This window comes from Penicillium malachiteum (genome assembly GCF_028827825.1).
Source record: "Penicillium malachiteum strain IBT 17515 chromosome Unknown utg000005l:1.0-9002435.0:326005.0-9005861.0, whole genome shotgun sequence".
In the NCBI taxonomy this organism is placed as follows: domain Eukaryota; kingdom Fungi; phylum Ascomycota; class Eurotiomycetes; order Eurotiales; family Aspergillaceae; genus Penicillium; species Penicillium malachiteum.
In genome coordinates, this window is record NW_026643099.1 from 5256451 (window position 1) to 5273062 (window position 16612).

Genomic DNA, 16612 nt, shown 5'->3' on the forward strand with positions numbered 1-16612 from the left:
ACTGCTAGGGCGATGAATGGATGTTGAAGCACGGGGAATCTATTATGGGGGGGGGGGACGGGGCCAAAACATGAGTAGAGGAGTAAAAAAAAGACATAAGAGGCATAATAAAACAAATGAAAGAACAAAAAAAAGAAATTAAACGTGCAGGACCAAGCTATGCTTAGTTAGGACATATATGACACGGATTCAATAATTATTGAAATCACTGTGCCATAACATCAACGTAGCGACCCTTCTTCTTGCCGCGTACAGTGTTTGCACCCTTTCGAGCCACCGGAGCGCCCAGAAGATCATCGATGGACTGAGCGTGGCTCAAAGAGGAAGCAGGCCGAGGCGGAGGTGGTCCACCTGGTGGCGTCGATGATAAAGCCGCGTTGGAGGAAACTGAGCGAGGCATAGGAGGCGGAACTCCTAGTCCAGAGAAGGCGGGACTTGAGGAAAAAGGCGCAGCATCACTGGAAGAGGATGGGGGTCTGCTACCAGAGGCGACTGACATAGGAGCAGGTGGAGGGGGCATGCTGCCAGAGCTGGTTCGACTGGGAGGAGCGGAGCCGCGCGGAGGGGGAGGAGTAGCACGAGCAGAGCCTCCAGAGTTGGGATCCTTCTTGTTAACCCACTTCTTGAGGTCGTTATCATAATAGAAAGAGCTCTCCTCGCCAAGTTTGGCTTTGATAGGACCACCGCCTACATTGTCGGCTTCCTTCTTGCCACTAAACCAGCCCCCAAACCACCCCTTCTTTTGTGACTGCTGAGAACCGCGTTTGGCTGTGTTGTATGTTAGATATAGTTTGAATAAAAAGGGATAAAAGAGACTTACCATCTTCTTCTGCCGCCTTTCGGAATGCCTCATCTGCCTGGCGGTCATTCTCTTGCTTTTGAGACTTCTTGAGAGCCGCAGCTCGTGCAGCGAGATCACCATCGTCGTCATCGTCCATGAAGGCCTTCTTCTTGGGCTTGGGATCTTCATCTTCCTCATCGGCTAATTGCTCCGGAGGAACACTCATATCAGGTGCATAGGAGGGAGGATCGTAGGAGCTAGTGGTCGCAGGGGGCATGTAACCAGAATTTTCTGCCTGCGGCATACCAGGCGGGCCTTGGTAGAAAGGAGATTGAGTGGCAGCGCCATTATCCTGCCCGGGAGGGTGGTAGAATAACCCGTTAACTGCGGGCTGGGCCATCTCAGCTGGTGATTGACTGGCATCCTCTTTTACTGGAGCCAGGGGCATGTAGGAGGACTGAGGAGGAGTGGGCTGATAGTTAACAGTACCCGGAGATCCATAGATCGGTGCGCCCTGGAAAACAGAATCCACGGGGGTTTCAGGTTCCTGGGACATGCGACGTTGCCCAAAAGAAAGACCACCAGAAACAGACCGTTGGGAATCCATTGAAGATCGACCCCGGAATTGTTCCGGCGATGCGTTCGGGGCATATTGGTTCGATGGAAGATATCTGGAAGGAGCACCGGTGGGAATTGGCTGTGATCCGGCTCCAGGGTAAGAACCATATATGTCAGACACAGATGGAGACCGACTCACGGTTGGGGTTCCAGCTACATTCGCAAATGGACCAAACTCTGCAGCCTCAGCCGCTTTGCCGGACCCTGTTGATGCTGCATCGCTATCATCACCAGCAACGAAGCTATTGAAGCGAGCCCACATGGAGCCAGAGACCTTCTCCATGCTTGGTTTGGAAATCCAGGATGAAGCACCATCGCCCCCTGTTTGACGAAGACGCACTGATAGCTCTTCAATTTCGGCAAACAGGTACTGATTATGATATGGCGATGGACGAGTAGTTGCCTTAAGTGTTGCCGCCAAGGAATCGCAGTAATTTTGAGCCTCTGTCTTGCGACCTCGGTCAGCAAGGCATTTGGCATGGAGAAGCTTGAAGGCTAGCAAGTGTGGCAAGTTGGCGACGGGAGAATTGGCCAGAATAGACGTAGCAAACTCGTAGATCTCAGTCAAGAGAATAGCGTCTTCATCGAGCAAGGTGCAAGGGAAACGTTGGTGATCAGCTCCAAGGAGGACAATATTAGCTTGGGGATCATCGGCTCCACCAAACACAACGCTACGAGAGAAGATAAAGCAGATGTGTGCTGCCTCGACACGACCATAAGAAGCCAGTAAGTGACCAAGTGCCAATAGGGCCTGGTGGTCATCAGTGCTGCGGTTGCTCAACACAAGTCCAAGTGTATCTCTCCAGCTCTCGAGCCCATCAAGGGCATTCTTTGCGGGACCCTGGCCATCTGCTTTGCTGATCAAATGATGCCCAGCTCGTGCAGATGGTGGTACCAACTCGTCAATACTCTCTTCAATATTGCCAGCAAAGACTTCGTAGAGAGCTGCAATTGACTCAGCACCTCCTGTCGCGGATCGAACTTCACGGCGGATATATTCCTGTACAACTTGCTTCCAGATGGACTTCTCCATGGTGGATGCGATGATCATCGCATGTCCCCAAAGACGTCTATCGACAGCACTCCAGACGGCCTTTTCTCGCTCACCAAGAAGTAGATTGTTATGAAGCTCTTCACCCCACTGTGGATCAATCGAATCCGCTTGGGATGGAAGAGCCACAGGCCGGGAACCACTAGGTACACCAAAAGAATTTCCATAAGAAGATTCCGGCTGCGCCTCTGAAAGATGAGGGGAAATGACCTGGCGGAGGGACTTCTGGATTTCATGAGAGCCTTCAAGCACGCCGTCATGCTCAACAAGAATCTTGGTTATCTTCCACAGCAGAATCTTTTCTTCGTGGCGTTTTTGCGAATCAGGTTGCAATTGATTCAACCCAGGGATCTCCTCATTCTCAAAAGCGACAATCTTGCTTGACATCCAGGACAAGACTTCCCTCTTCTTGGACTTAGCTTTCAAGGGTCCGGGGTGAGGGACAATGGTATCAGTAGGTGATAGCCATGAGTCGAGCTGTGAGTATTTAGGCTCACCAAGTGTGGGCTTGATCATTGGTGCCGGGTTACCAGCGGAGTAACGAGGGATATGCTTGGGAAAGCAGGAAACAACAGCTCCTCCAAAGCCAAACTTGAAAATAGGAGCACCTTTCCAGCGCTGGAGGGGATCCTGTTCTTGCCCATCTGTAGGTGCAATGAATTCGAGCTGCTGGGAAGCACGAGAAGCTGCACGAGCACGGCTTGCAGCCTGCTGAGGGGCGTATGGGTTAACTGCCTTTGTGGGTGAGCCGGGGCCATGCACCGAAGCTGGACGTGGCAGCGTTTCGATGGGGGGCACGAATGATTTTGGGCTTGTCAATTGTTGACCAGGAGACTGAGTCTGAGATCTTCGGGGTGAAATGAAACCCGATTCACTCGGTGGAGAGACCTGCACTTCTGTGACTGCAGGGACAGGAGTATACTCATTGCTAGGTGCCATACGCTTCGTGAACTCGTTGAGATATTCTGGGGCTGCATAGCGGGGCGGTGTGTGTTGAGTAGCGACTGGCGGGCTTCCTGCACCTTGACTAGCAGAGTAAGGGGACCCATTAGATAGCTGAGGAGCATAGCCCGAGCCTTGATCAACACTAGGTCTTTGACGAGGAGGAGAAAGATCAACCGATGGTTGAAGAGATGGAGCTGGGAGCTGCTGATGGTTCTCATCAGGATGATACGATACTTTCTCGTGATATGCAAGGGGACTAGATGTTCGAGGCTGGAATGGCAAATTGGCACCTTGCCCAGGAACACTCAGCGGCTGCGATGCATATCGGTTCCGACCGGCAGATGAAGGAGGCGGAGGTGCGGGCGAGTACCTTGGCAACGACGGCGGCTTGGTCGAAGGATGCAAGCTAGGAGGCTTTGGCGAATATCTTGAATTTGCATTAGGGCCTGCAGGGGCACTTGAAGCTAGGTTCCCACTAGAAGCATACGGGTCCAAGAGCTCGGGCGGTTGAAGCGAAGATTGAATTTGAAGCATGCCAGCAGGGGCCTCGGGAGCGGGAGGTGCGACAGGAGCATATGAGTTTGTTGGGGGCGAAATGAGTGATGGCGCAGTTGGCATTGGGCCTGTAGGATTAGGAGTATAGCGTCCTGAGCTAGCAGGACGAGACCTCGGGGCAGGCAATGGAAGCTCTTCAAAGAAATTCTTTGGTGCAGGTGGCGGAGCGGTAGCTGCAGGCGCAGGCGCAGCTGAAATACCATGATGAACCGCAGCAGTGCTCGGTACTGGCGGCGGGGGCATACTGCTTACTACCTTGGGGGGGAGGGGCCCTATGAGTGACAATAGGACGTCGAGGTTGCGAGAGGCCCTCGGGAAGATCATAAGGTGACTTGTAACCTTCTTTTGATCTCTCGGCAAAGCTCTCTCCCCTGGTAGCAACAGGGTTTGGTGGTTGCTGCGTATAGTATGGTGGCATGCTCTGATTCTGCAGCGGAGCACCTGGGATGCCAACCCCTCCCACCAAATCTCCCGTGGAAGGTTGATGAGGTGTGTATACACCGGGGATTGGTCTGGGAGGTGTCTCTCGTTGTTGGGGCGTCTCAAAGGGGCTATGCAAAACCGTGGCACCGAAACCATTAGACGACACCAACGGACTCTGTGGAGCAGGTTGTTGATTTTCAACCATGTCATCTTCCAGCTCGTCATCGTCGTCTAGATCAAGTGCGGCTTCCCAGCGCGCAGCCAGATCGTCTTCCTCCGCGTCGCTTAGCTCTGCCTCCCAACGAGCGGCTAAATCATCTTCTGAAGGAGCAACTGTGCTTGATTGGGGTTGAACCTTCTGTTCGTCAGATGCGGCAGCCTTAATAACATCCTCAAATTGGGCTGCTGCTGAGATTTCGCTGACTGGGGACTCGATATCAAACCCAACTGACTCCATCACTTGACTTGTGCTCTTACGAGTAATATGGAAAGAGGGCTCTTTGTCGGCGTCCGCTTGTTTAGAGGAATCGAAGAACCCTTCCGCATCATCATCCTCGTCGTGAGCAAAGGGATCATTAGTCGCATTGTCGTCAAACAAAGCGCGATCAGGAGAATCGGGACCATCTTCCTCTAACAAGGGAACGCCTTCTTCGTATCTCGACTCTGCCTCTGGAGGAGCAAATATAGGCTTGGTCTGGGTTTTGAGTTGATTGAAAAAGTCGTCGCCATCAGAGTCCAACTCGTCGGCTTGGTTGTTCCATGAGATATCTGTAGCTGCCGATTGTTCTGAAGTTTCAAAGTGTGGCTGCAGCTGGGCACCTACTTCTAGTGACCTTTCTATAGTCACCTCCTCAGCAGCGGTATCTTGCTGATGTTCTGGCTCTTGTGGTTCATCAACTAAAGATGCTACGGGTGGAGCTTCCATAATATCCGCAGGCGCTTCAACGGGCAGCACTTCACTTTCATATACTTCAGGTTGTAGCGAAGCGTGAGTGGGTTCACCACCGGTAGATAGTAAAGCTGAGAAATCTTCCGTCTCCTCGCTAGATGCGAATACTGCATCGATTGATGAGGTTGAAGGCTCCTCGAGAAGAGGTGTATCTTGTGCTGTCTCAACTAAGGAGGGATCTGCTTGAGGGGAATCCGAGGAAGTCTCCGAAAGGGAAGCTTGAACTGTAGGCTCTACTTCAACTGGCGTAGCTTCAATCGCCACAGCTTCATTGAGCGCCTCCTCTACAGGCTCTTCTGGTTGAGCTAATCCTTGTGCCGGTTCAGGACCCGCCGCCAGTAGCTGTGAGAAATCGACCGACTCATCATTGGACCCAAAAAATGCGTCCGCTTCAGAGCTTTCTTCCTGTGCTGTGTCCACTGTACTATTGGCTTCAGGCTGGGTGTGTGCAGCATTATTCGAGGTGGTTTCAGGTATAATTTCCGGGGATTTATTTTCCGTTGTACTATGCTCAATGTCGACATTTGTGGTGTTGTCGTCTCCAAGAGCATCGGGGGTCACATCTGCTATAACGGAGTTCAAGGACACGGGTTGCTGTTCTTGAGCAGGCTTGTCTTCCGGCATATCCCACGCAGAGAAATCATCATCGCTTAGCGGTGATTTGACGTCTGGCTTCGAAGGATCTTGCGCGCCGCTCGCGACTAGGGGCTCGGGGAAGTAGCTTCCGTCGAAGTCGCCGGTACTTCGTATGTGTTGTCTTCCGGTCGAGCTGCCGGGTTCCATGAACCAGCGCCGTTAGCGGCAGTTAAATATTCGGCCATCATGAATGGTATAGGCCCTCGATTATCGACTCGATTCGGGGGGTTCGGAGGCAACCTGACACGTCTGTCCAATGACGTCCAGGGTCAACAATCCCAACAACGAAACACCAAACAAGGCTAAGCTTCGGTATCCATGAAATGGTAGAATGGGGGCGTTGGAAAGAAACACAAAGTATTAGATTACAAGGAAATAAAGCATTAAACAGCCTGTTGCCGAATAGATGATCATGGACGAATATCCCGAAGTCGCGACGCCCCCAGATTGCACTGTTTGCTGTTATTGGCCCCAACTACGGAACTTAGTCATCAACTCTATTTCAATGACCGGATATATGTTAATCCGAATTGAACACCGTTGCAATGCATAACAACCTTCCTAATTTAGAACTTATGCAAACTTATGTAAGATTATGACATAAATTCCAAAGGTTCATTTCTTATGCAGTCAGGTGATACATACTGCAGTATCGCGGGTATCAGGCAGTCGCGGTGCTTAAATTATTCCCCACGCTTCACGGACAGGCTTACTGGGAATTGGAGACCTTCAGTACTCTCCTTTATCTTCTTTGGGCATTTGTTCACCAGAACGCCTAGTCCATCAGCTATTACTTTCACATTTGTCCCCACTATGCTGCCGCGTCACCTCCACGCTATTTAAGGCTGTCGATCTCAAATCATTTATTTGACGATAAGCACGGAGTAGCATTTCGCTTGCTGCACAGCTCATGATCACCTAATCCCGAGCCTCCACGGCCATCGCCAACGAAATCATGCCTTCTTCCCCCGGATATCTTCATCCCTTGCACACAGACGACCCTGATGACTTCTCGGCATCTGACGACGACTTGGACCTTGAGGAGCTAGATCCCAGCACTGCGCCACAGGAAACAACGAGAGTCTCCCGAGACTATGCAAACCGCTCGCGAAATTATGGTCCAGGAATAGCTCTACGGAACTTGCGAGTTGGAGTGGGTAGTCGCTGGCGACGAAGTCCATCTGGCCACAGAGAGCCTGAAGAAGACACAGCTGCATTGCTGGAAGAGCGGGAAGATGATGGAAATCGCCAGTCCAATGGAAGCTCACGAAATATGCATGAGGATGATGCACCACTGCTGGATCGGCGGAGCTCTACTCACATGTTCAGTGACGAGGAACCTTCAAAAAAGCGCGGGTCATGGCTGTCTAATCTTACAGAGTCAAAGTTCCTACAGGCTATCTCTAGCCGACTCGGAGGGAGTGTTAATGATAATGAAAATGCGCCTCCACGAGAGATCTTGATCGGCCAGACCCAATCCGCTAAATACCCGCCCAATGTCGTCTCCAACGCCAAATACACACCATGGAGCTTTCTACCGCGCACTTTGTATAACGAATTCTCCTTCTTTTTCAACATATATTTCCTCCTCGTCGCATTATCACAAGTCTTGCCCATGTTACGAATTGGTTACATGTCGTCATACATTGCGCCGTTAGCTTTTGTGGTTTCCATCTCATTGGGAAAGGAAGCTTTGGATGATATCGGGCGGCGTCGTCGAGATGCGGAAGCAAATGCTGAAGAATTTACCGTTGTATCCCTGGACAGAAATGCCATGGATGTCACGAAGAAATCGAGGGATCTGAAAGTTGGAGATATTCTCAAAGTTCGCAAGAACCAGCGTCTCTCCTGCGGATGTTGTTATCTTGAAGAGTATTTCGAATGATTCAGGCTCCTCTCGCCAAAATTCCGTGGAAGTACCTGTTCCTAGCACTTCAACTGATCTGCTTGACCCAGATCAAGAGCATCTTGGGGCCACCCCGAATCCCTCAGCTGGCTCTGATGAGATTTCGTCTACCAGTGACACGTTCATCCGAACTGATCAGTTAGATGGAGAAACAGATTGGAAACTACGTACTCCATCTGCATTGTCGCAGTCCCTTTCTTTCGACGATTTTACTCGACTCAAGGTCACTGCAAGCCCGCCAGATCAAAGAGTGAACGAATTTATTGGCACAATCGAGTTGTGCTCTGCACCAGGACTTTACGATGCTCATGTTGACAAGTCGTACTCCCAATCACAGAATGGAGAAGACCGAAACTCCAACTCAGCCCCTTTGACAATTGATAACACCGCCTGGGCTAACACCGTCCTTGCATCCAATACAATCACGTACGCTGCAATCATCTACACTGGTTCTCAAACTCGCGCTGCGCTTTCGACCTCACCCTCCCGGTCTAAGGTGGGCCTGCTTGAATATGAAATCAACAACCTCACCAAAATCCTATGTATTCTCACGCTCGCTCTGTCCATCGTTCTCGTGGCCTTTGAAGGCTTTGAGCCGACGAATGACAAGAAGTGGTATGTTGCGATGATGATATACTTGATTCTCTTCTCAACTATTATCCCGATGAGTCTTCGGGTCAACCTCGATATGGCCAAGTCTGTATATGGTCGTTTCATTGAACGTGACAAGGACATTCCGGATACCGTCGTTCGCACCAGCACAATTCCAGAAGACTTGGGGAGAATCGAATATCTACTCTCTGATAAGACTGGGACATTAACCCAGAATGGTAAGCCCCCTTTATAAATTGGCAACTGAAGGTCAATAATGCTGACTTTTAACCCAGAGATGGAATTGAAGAAGATCCACGTTGGTACTGTCTCATATGCCAGCGAAGCAATGGATGAAGTTACATCTTTCATTCGTCAAGCTTTTGCTGGCAATGCCTTGACAACCCCATCGACTGTTTTTGGAACCCAGGCTGGGCAGGGAACCGCGCCTCGTACAAGACGTGAAATAGGTTCTCGAGTCCGAGACCTCGTTCTGGCCCTTGGTCTCTGCCACAACGTTACACCAACTACCGAGGATCTAGATGGTCAAAAGGTGACCACGTATCAGGCCTCATCTCCGGATGAGATCGCTATCGTCCGATACACCGAAGAAGTTGGACTCAAGTTGTCTTATCGTGACCGTCAGACTGTTGTTCTTGAATCAACCGACTCCAAACAAGTAGTCGTTCGCGTGCACATCCTAGACATCTTCCCCTTCACCTCCGACAGCAAACGTATGGGTATTATCGTACAGTTCCAACTGGACGACAATGCCCTCGATCCTGACAGCAAATCTGAGCCCGAAATTTGGTTTTATCAGAAAGGTGCAGACACGGTTATGTCATCGATTGTTGCAACTAATGACTGGCTTGACGAAGAGACTGCCAACATGGCGCGCGAGGGTCTACGAACGCTTGTTGTGGGTCGCAAACGGCTGTCACTCCAGCAATACCAAGAGTTTTCCGCTAGGTATAAGCAGGCATCATTGTCCTTCCAAGGACGTGATGCTGGTATGGCTGCGGTTATCGGCGAATGTCTTGAACGTGATCTGGAACTCCTTGGCGTAACCGGCGTTGAGGATCGTCTGCAACGCGATGTCAAGTCTTCTTTGGAATTGATGCGTAACGCGGGCGTAAAGATCTGGATGTTGACTGGAGATAAGGTAGAAACAGCACGCTGTGTCGCCATTTCTGCCAAGCTGGTCGCTCGCGGCCAGTACATTCACACGGTATCCAAAGTGACGGAAAAGTCTACTGCTCAAGAAGCCCTTGATTTCCTGCGCAACAAAACCGACTGCTGTCTTCTGATCGATGGCGAATCTCTAACCTTGATGCTCAATCACTTCCGAACAGCATTCATCTCTGTCGCAGTCCTCCTTCCTGCAGTCATTGCATGCCGCTGCTCCCCCCACGCAGAAAGCCGAAGTCGCCACGCTGATCCGTGAATACACCAAGAAGCGTGTCTGTTGTATCGGTGACGGAGGTAATGATGTATCAATGATTCAGGCTGCGGATGTAGGCATTGGTATCGTGGGTAAAGAAGGTCGGCAGGCATCTTTGGCTGCTGATTTCAGTATCACCCACTTTCATCATTTGACCAAGCTCCTCGTCTGGCATGGTCGAAACTCTTACAAGCGGTCCGCCAAGCTAGCACAGTTCATCATGCATCGTGGCTTGATCATCAGTATATGTCAGACCATGTACAGCATTGCTGGCCATTTCGATCCGAAGGGTCTCTTCATCGACTGGCTGATGATTGGTTACGCCACTGTCTACACCAACGCCCCCGTCTTCTCGCTTGTGTTTGATCGAGATGTAGATGAGCGACTCGCCAATCTCTACCCAGAGTTGTACAAGGAGCTGAAGACCGGCAAGAGTCTGAGTTATCGATCCTTCTTCACCTGGGTTTTTATCTCCGTCTTCCAGGGAGCGGTCATTCAAGGCCTCTCTCAGATTCTATTGGATACTATTACTGGCCCTCGATTGATCAGTGTTTCTTTCACGGCCCTTGTTCTTAACGAGCTGGCAATGGTCGCCATCTCTATCACCACTTGGCATCCCGTCATGATTTTTTGCTTGGTCGGCACTCTACTGTTGTACGCCGGCAGCGTCCCTTTCCTCGGTGGCTACTTCGATCTTGGCTTTGTGATCACTCTGGACTGGGTGTGGCGTGTTGTCGCTGTACTCGCTGTCTCATTGGTGCCAGTATGGGCTGCTAAGCTCATCAGACACTCCGTGAAGCCTCCAAGCTACCGGAAGGTGCGCGGTTGAAGCGTCTGCTAGTTTGGATCACAAACCCCTCTCACCCCCCTATTCTCCCTCGCTTCTTTTTCTTTTCCCTTCCTTACTTTTTCTCTCTTCCCATTTAGGTTCTGGCAGAGTGCCTGGCCATCCTGTATATCCACCCCCAGCATGTTGTCCTTGTAGAGCGCAAAGTCGTTAGAACCATCTTCTCTTGAATACCGAAATATAATTTCGATTTTTGTATCTATGTTGAGCGCGGTAGAAACTTATCAAGATGATTTATGTTCTAAACCATACATTTACTCAATGTCAGCGCGTGTGCGTCTGGTTGTAAGAGGTCTTGTGCCATCGCTACTATTACATAGTGCTTGTCCTCCAGTTGGCGGACCTGAATCATAGACCTCATGTATAAACCAATTTTATACGAGTTCAATCCAATTCTGCCCAGCTAGGATCCACTTCTGTGGACCTAATACGACCCACTGGGTCACTAACATATCGAGAGCCAAAAAAACACTTGTACATCACAATGATTCGGAAACTTTCAAGATCTCGCAGGGTCTGTTATTGGCGGATGAGGATGTAGCTTCTTCTGATCGTCTGATCGTACGTTCTTTGGAGTCCAGAAACATGGCAGTGCAGCAAATTGGCCCCTTTCCCCATACTCACCGAGTAGCTAGGATGAAGATTGTACACTGAGGGCCTTATGAGGTAAAAACGAAGTCTCCTGCTATCTACTTTTCTGACCTTTCTCCTCGATTTCCTCATGACCTTCAAGTCTCTGTAACATCTACCTGTCATTTGCTAGATATGCCACCTGCTCCAGGGCTTTCCTCAATGACGACTAGTTCTCCAAATTTCGGCCCTTTAACTACTACCTTCACCCCTCCAGCCGACTGTTTCTCAGAGCAATGGATCCAGCATAACACCAATTACACATTACTAGCCTGAGGTCCAACCTGCAATTCCGGTGAAATCGGATACGCCTCTTCGTGCTACCCTAGCGGATGGTCTGAATCCAAAGCCAACGATACCAATCTGAACTATAAAGCCTTCTCACCAGGCCTCATTTGTCCTTCCGGCTTCACTCCAACCTTCTCAGCAAGTCATATCCAACGCACAAAATCATTTCTTCTATCAGAATATGTGACAAGTCTTTGTAAAAATGACGGAGCTACCGTTTGTTGTCCTTCGTGAGTTGTCCCTACTCCATAAAGTACGGACTCAGAATAGATACATCCATCACATCACTCCCTTGCATGCATCCCAATAATTATTACTTTTATCACCCCAGCCCTTCCATACATCATGATTTTCCCTACACACGTACTTTTCAGTCCAAAACAAAATTGATAATTCGAAAATTGAACCCAGCGGCTACGACTTCGACGGAGACCTTTGTACCAGCAACACCCTAGTCCTCACATCACGCTCAATCCTAACAGTAGTGAGCGATCAATACACCACACAATCCGCCAAAGATTACAACGGCGTTCTGGGCAAGCAAGGCGAAACAGGCGACGCGATATTCCAAGCTATGTCGGTGATTCTTATTCGAAATACCATCTCCAATTACCTTCCTCTTCCTACTTCGACGAATTTGTCACGCTTTGATCCACATCATAACGGTGGTTTATCTACCGGTGCGAAAATCGCTATTGGTGTTTGTGTTCCGGTTGGTGTTATTATTCTTACTGCGATTGCGTTTATCGTTTGGGATAGACGACGACGCAATAAGACTACGACGAGTACGAGTACGGATTCTCAACAGAGTCCAAGTTCTGGGTTAAATGGGGATGTGTTAACGGGGAAACCGGAGTTGGATGGGGTTGAGAGGAGTCCACCGGTAAAACAGGAACTAGATACGGGGCAGGATGTTGGGGCTTTGAAGCTGAATGGATCTACGCCTGCTGAGTTACCGGGTAACTCTCCGGTGGAGTTACCTGTGGAGCGAAGCCACCTGTGGAGCGAAGTCCAACAGTGCCGCAGGTAGAGCTGGAGGGTGATGTGCAGGTTTCGTCGGTGACATCGTCGACTACTGTGAGAGACGAAGAGCAAAGCCTGAGAGACGAAGAGCATCCGAACGAGGGAGGATATCATGATGATAGAGATATTGGACTGAGGGAAACGAAATGATGTTTGATTATGATTTGTGCTATATACCCTTTCAATCTTCGAGATGAAATTCAACTTGAACTACTGCCAATGGCAGTCATAATCTCATTTCAGGTCGAAGGTGGCTTAATCATATTACTTCAGGGTTACGATGCCAGGGTTACGATATTGCTAGGTACTTGTATGAACATTGAAGGTGAGGTTGAAAGTATTTTGATTGAATCATGATCATTGTTATACATTGATTGGGTATATTGCAGTGCATCGTAGTCACATGGTCACTACATGACATGCTCATGTCGAGTCATGAATGGCATAAATGAAAACCAAGAGAAAATTAAAACAGTATCAATGCTAGGTAATAAGCAATGAAACGAAGTCATATGTTTATGGTCAACGCCTACATGGAAGGCTCAGGCGAGAACACCTTACGCAGGCGGAAGTGTGCCAGATCACGAATGACCTCAGCAGTCTGCTTCATGTTCTTCTTCACAATAACAGAGGTAGGCTGAGAGAAAAGCTCATCAATCTCCTCAAGGGACTTGTTCTTAGTCTCGGGCATGAAGATTATCTGGTAGAACCAGCCCAAAACGGCAATACCACCGTAGAAACCAAGAGTGAGACCAATACGAGTCATGGAGTCCATCATGCGAGTGAAGTTGTAGGTAACAATGAAGGAGCACAGGAACAGATTCGCGTCGGCGGTAGTCATACCGTAAGAACGCAGGTAAGTAGGGAAGACCTCGGAGGGGATAACCCAGGTCAGACAGGCGTAAGAACCGAAGAAACCCATGTACAGAATAATACCGGTGAGGTAAATACCCTCAGCAGCAGCGGGGTGCTTGCTGTAGTCGATGGTGTAACCCACACCGACGAGAACAAGACCAATGAAGAAACCCGGCAGCATGGCATTAGCCCAGTAGCGACGACCGAAGCGCTCCATGTACAAGACAGCAGGAATAGCACCAATCATAAGAGAGGCACCGCCGACAAGAGACATGAAGACAGCCTTCTTTTCATCAAAGCCAATAGCCTCCATCAGGGTAGACATGTAGTACATGACAGCGTTCACACCAGTGAATTGGCCGAGGAAGATCATAATGTTGGCGTAGACAATAGCACGGCGGGCACGAGGGTTGGTGAAGAAATCCATCCAGGCATATTTCTTTGTCCGGGACTGCTCCTCAGCCTCGATCTGGACGGCCTGGCGCATACCCAGGAACTCATCCTTTGCATCAAAATCATTGAAGCCACGGATGCGCTTCCAAACATCGTAGGCCTCGATCTCGCGTCCCTTGTGCATCAAGTAACGGGGGCTCTCGGGGAGGAACATCATTCCAACCAGGAGGATAGTCGAGAAAACGAGGGACGAACCCAGGATGTATCGCCAGTCACCGTCGACACCAATAAAGATGGCAGCAACGGCATATCCTAGAACTTCACCCAGTGCGATGTTGAGTTGATATAAGGAGACGAGGTTACCACGGATCTTGCTGGGAACTATATTGATTTCCCGGAATTAGTAAAATGAATCATCTTGAGCAACGCCACCTGGGCAGTAGGTACTCGTAAACAACCTTGGAATTGACTTACCAGACTCGGCAACATAGACAGGTACGGTACCACCTTCTAAACCAACACCAGCGCCCAGAACCATACGACCAGCAAAGATCATACCAAAGTTGATAGCTCCGGCCTCCAGACCAGCACCAATGGTGTACAGAATGCAAGAAACAATAATAGACATGCGACGACCGAGGTACTCGTTGCAGGGAGACAGAAGGAGGGCACCAGCAACAGCACCAAGAGGCATTCCACCATTGACCAGACTGGCCTGGCTGGAAGACAGATTCAAAGCATCGGGCAGAGAGATGTTGGCACCACTAATAAGTGACTGATCCAGACCGGAGAGCAGACCACCCATAGATGCAAATCCTACCAGAATCCAGGTATAGAGAGCTGGGTTCGAGAATGAAATCTCAAACTTGGCCTTGGGCAGAGTCTGCAGTTGCTCCTCGAGAAGTTGGAGCTCAGCGTCCATCGCCGCCTCACTAACTTGGGTTTCTTTCAGGTCTACATGGTCCATCTCAACGGCGATGGGGGCTTCCTTGTGAGTGTCTGCAGACACCTCAAGATCCTTGGCTTCCGACATGGTTGCACAAGACCCTTTCCAAGTTCTAGGGTGAACAAAGCAGTATGAAAGTAGATATTGTATATAAAAAAGAAGAATTAAACTGGTGTTTTCAACCAGATCCCACCCAGTGGGTATGCAGAAAAGAAGAGAAGAAAAGGCGTAAGGAAACTGGAACGCGAAAAGACGGGGGAATTGGGGAAAACAGGAAGTATTTGAGGTCGATCTCAGACCACACGACACAGGACCTCCTAGTCCCTCCTAGTCCCCAATGATATCCGGAAATACACTTTGGCGATGAGCCTGACGTACTACGTACAAGAAAAATTCTATAGGCAAAAAAGAACCAAGGCTACGGAGAAACTAAAAGTCTAAGTCTCGGCAGGGGATCCGCCCCATGATTCTCGTCAAATTTGTCTGGAGCATGTACTCCAACTTTCAAGATGTGGAGATTCAGCGGGGCACCACCCACGAGAGCGGGCAGTAACAGAAATGAGACAGATCATGACGGATTTTGTTCACCGGACGCCCAAACCTGGTAAAGACTGCCCCAAATTAGTATCCATCGACATACTTGACAGGGGGTACGGAGTAGTGGAATGCGGAGAGGGGAAGGCCGGGGAATTCGAGGGGGATGATCGGGGTTGTTGACGAATCGTAGCTCGAAAAGCTTAACCAGTCCAAGTTGCAACTTGAAATGAAAATACACCCATCCTATTACACAATAGGGATCCACGCCTATCATTTTTCATACTGTCACAGTGTCACCCACTGGAAAATGGAGGTGCCATCGGCATCGTAGTTCTGGAAACTTCCCGGCTTGCCGTTGATATTGTGCAGAAATCGGCCTGGGAAGTGGAGTATGACATTGCTTCTCAATGTTACGGGTGAAGACAAAGCCGACAGATCAGCCCGAGGGAATACATATTGAGTAGGTCTCACGCCGAGTCCAATGAAAAAAAAAAAGCAGAACCATATCACATGGTATGGTTTCGGACAGTGTCCGACTCCAATTCGGGAGTTAGAATGGGATGGGAACCCCATATGGAGACTCCAGTAGTCATCGGAGAGACTTCGGCGAAATGAATCCTCCATTCAACGCCCAGGGCGTCCGGGCCGGGGAGAGAAACCTCGGGGTGAAGTGGGGATGCGGGAACCTGATCCCGAGTTCATCCCGGCTTGTTTTCTTAAAGAAAACGGGGTTGCTCACGGGATCGCCAATTTTTGTAAAGGGGAGAATGGCTCATACCACGGGCTCCCAATCGCTGGAAATTACGGGAGTTTCCCGAGAGCGTCATTCGTTGACCATCGTATCGTGGAGAGGGGCGCGTGGGGGTGGTGGCTTTCTTTAGCGGATCTGACCTCAGTTTAGCCTATATTCGAAGGGGGAATTTTATAGTGGTAACCGCCGAGGGACCCAATCATCATCATTTGGTCATTCGCGTACCATGGCCAACATTTCATCTCTATCTCAAAATAGGAAAGACCTTTGGAGTAGTGGAGTCATTTTGAACAATTGTCCTCGAAATGAGACTCTTACGCAAGCCTAGAGCCTGAGAAGATGATGTAGAGTTTATATTACCTGACACTTGCATGGAACAGTGGGCAAGTTCGGGTAAATGATCAATTCTCATGGCAAAATATGTTATTTTCTTGGCTTACCGTAGA

At 49.6% G+C, this 16612-nt stretch overlaps 4 protein-coding genes across 4 annotated transcripts; 2 read left to right on the forward strand and 2 right to left on the reverse strand.

Moving 5' to 3' along the window:
• Positions 1 to 205: 205 nt before the first annotated feature.
• sec16 (COPII coat assembly protein SEC16) lies at positions 206 to 6105 on the reverse strand (the record flags this gene model as incomplete). The annotated part of the gene is made up of 3 exons (XM_057095406.1): positions 206 to 768; positions 821 to 4177; positions 4203 to 6105. The coding sequence occupies 3 exons, from the start codon at positions 6103 to 6105 to the stop codon at positions 206 to 208; spliced, it is 5823 nt and encodes a 1940-aa protein (XP_056941377.1).
• An 808-nt stretch (positions 6106 to 6913) lies between these two features.
• Positions 6914 to 10725, forward strand: N7483_011980 (aminophospholipid-translocating P4-type ATPase NEO1; the record flags this gene model as incomplete). Its single annotated transcript, XM_057095407.1, has 4 exons — positions 6914 to 7830; positions 7889 to 8694; positions 8752 to 9818; positions 9871 to 10725. 4 exons carry the CDS (start codon positions 6914 to 6916, stop codon positions 10723 to 10725), a joined length of 3645 nt encoding a protein of 1214 aa, XP_056941378.1.
• Positions 10726 to 11863: 1138 nt separating this feature from the next.
• Positions 11864 to 12691, forward strand: N7483_011981 (uncharacterized protein; the record flags this gene model as incomplete). Its single annotated transcript, XM_057095408.1, has 2 exons — positions 11864 to 11891; positions 12093 to 12691. 2 exons carry the CDS (start codon positions 11864 to 11866, stop codon positions 12689 to 12691), a joined length of 627 nt encoding a protein of 208 aa, XP_056941379.1.
• Positions 12692 to 13213: 522 nt separating this feature from the next.
• On the reverse strand, positions 13214 to 14965 carry N7483_011982 (putative MFS sugar transporter; the record flags this gene model as incomplete). Its single annotated transcript, XM_057095409.1, has 2 exons — positions 13214 to 14313; positions 14407 to 14965. 2 exons carry the CDS (start codon positions 14963 to 14965, stop codon positions 13214 to 13216), a joined length of 1659 nt encoding a protein of 552 aa, XP_056941380.1.
• Positions 14966 to 16612: the final 1647 nt, after the last annotated feature.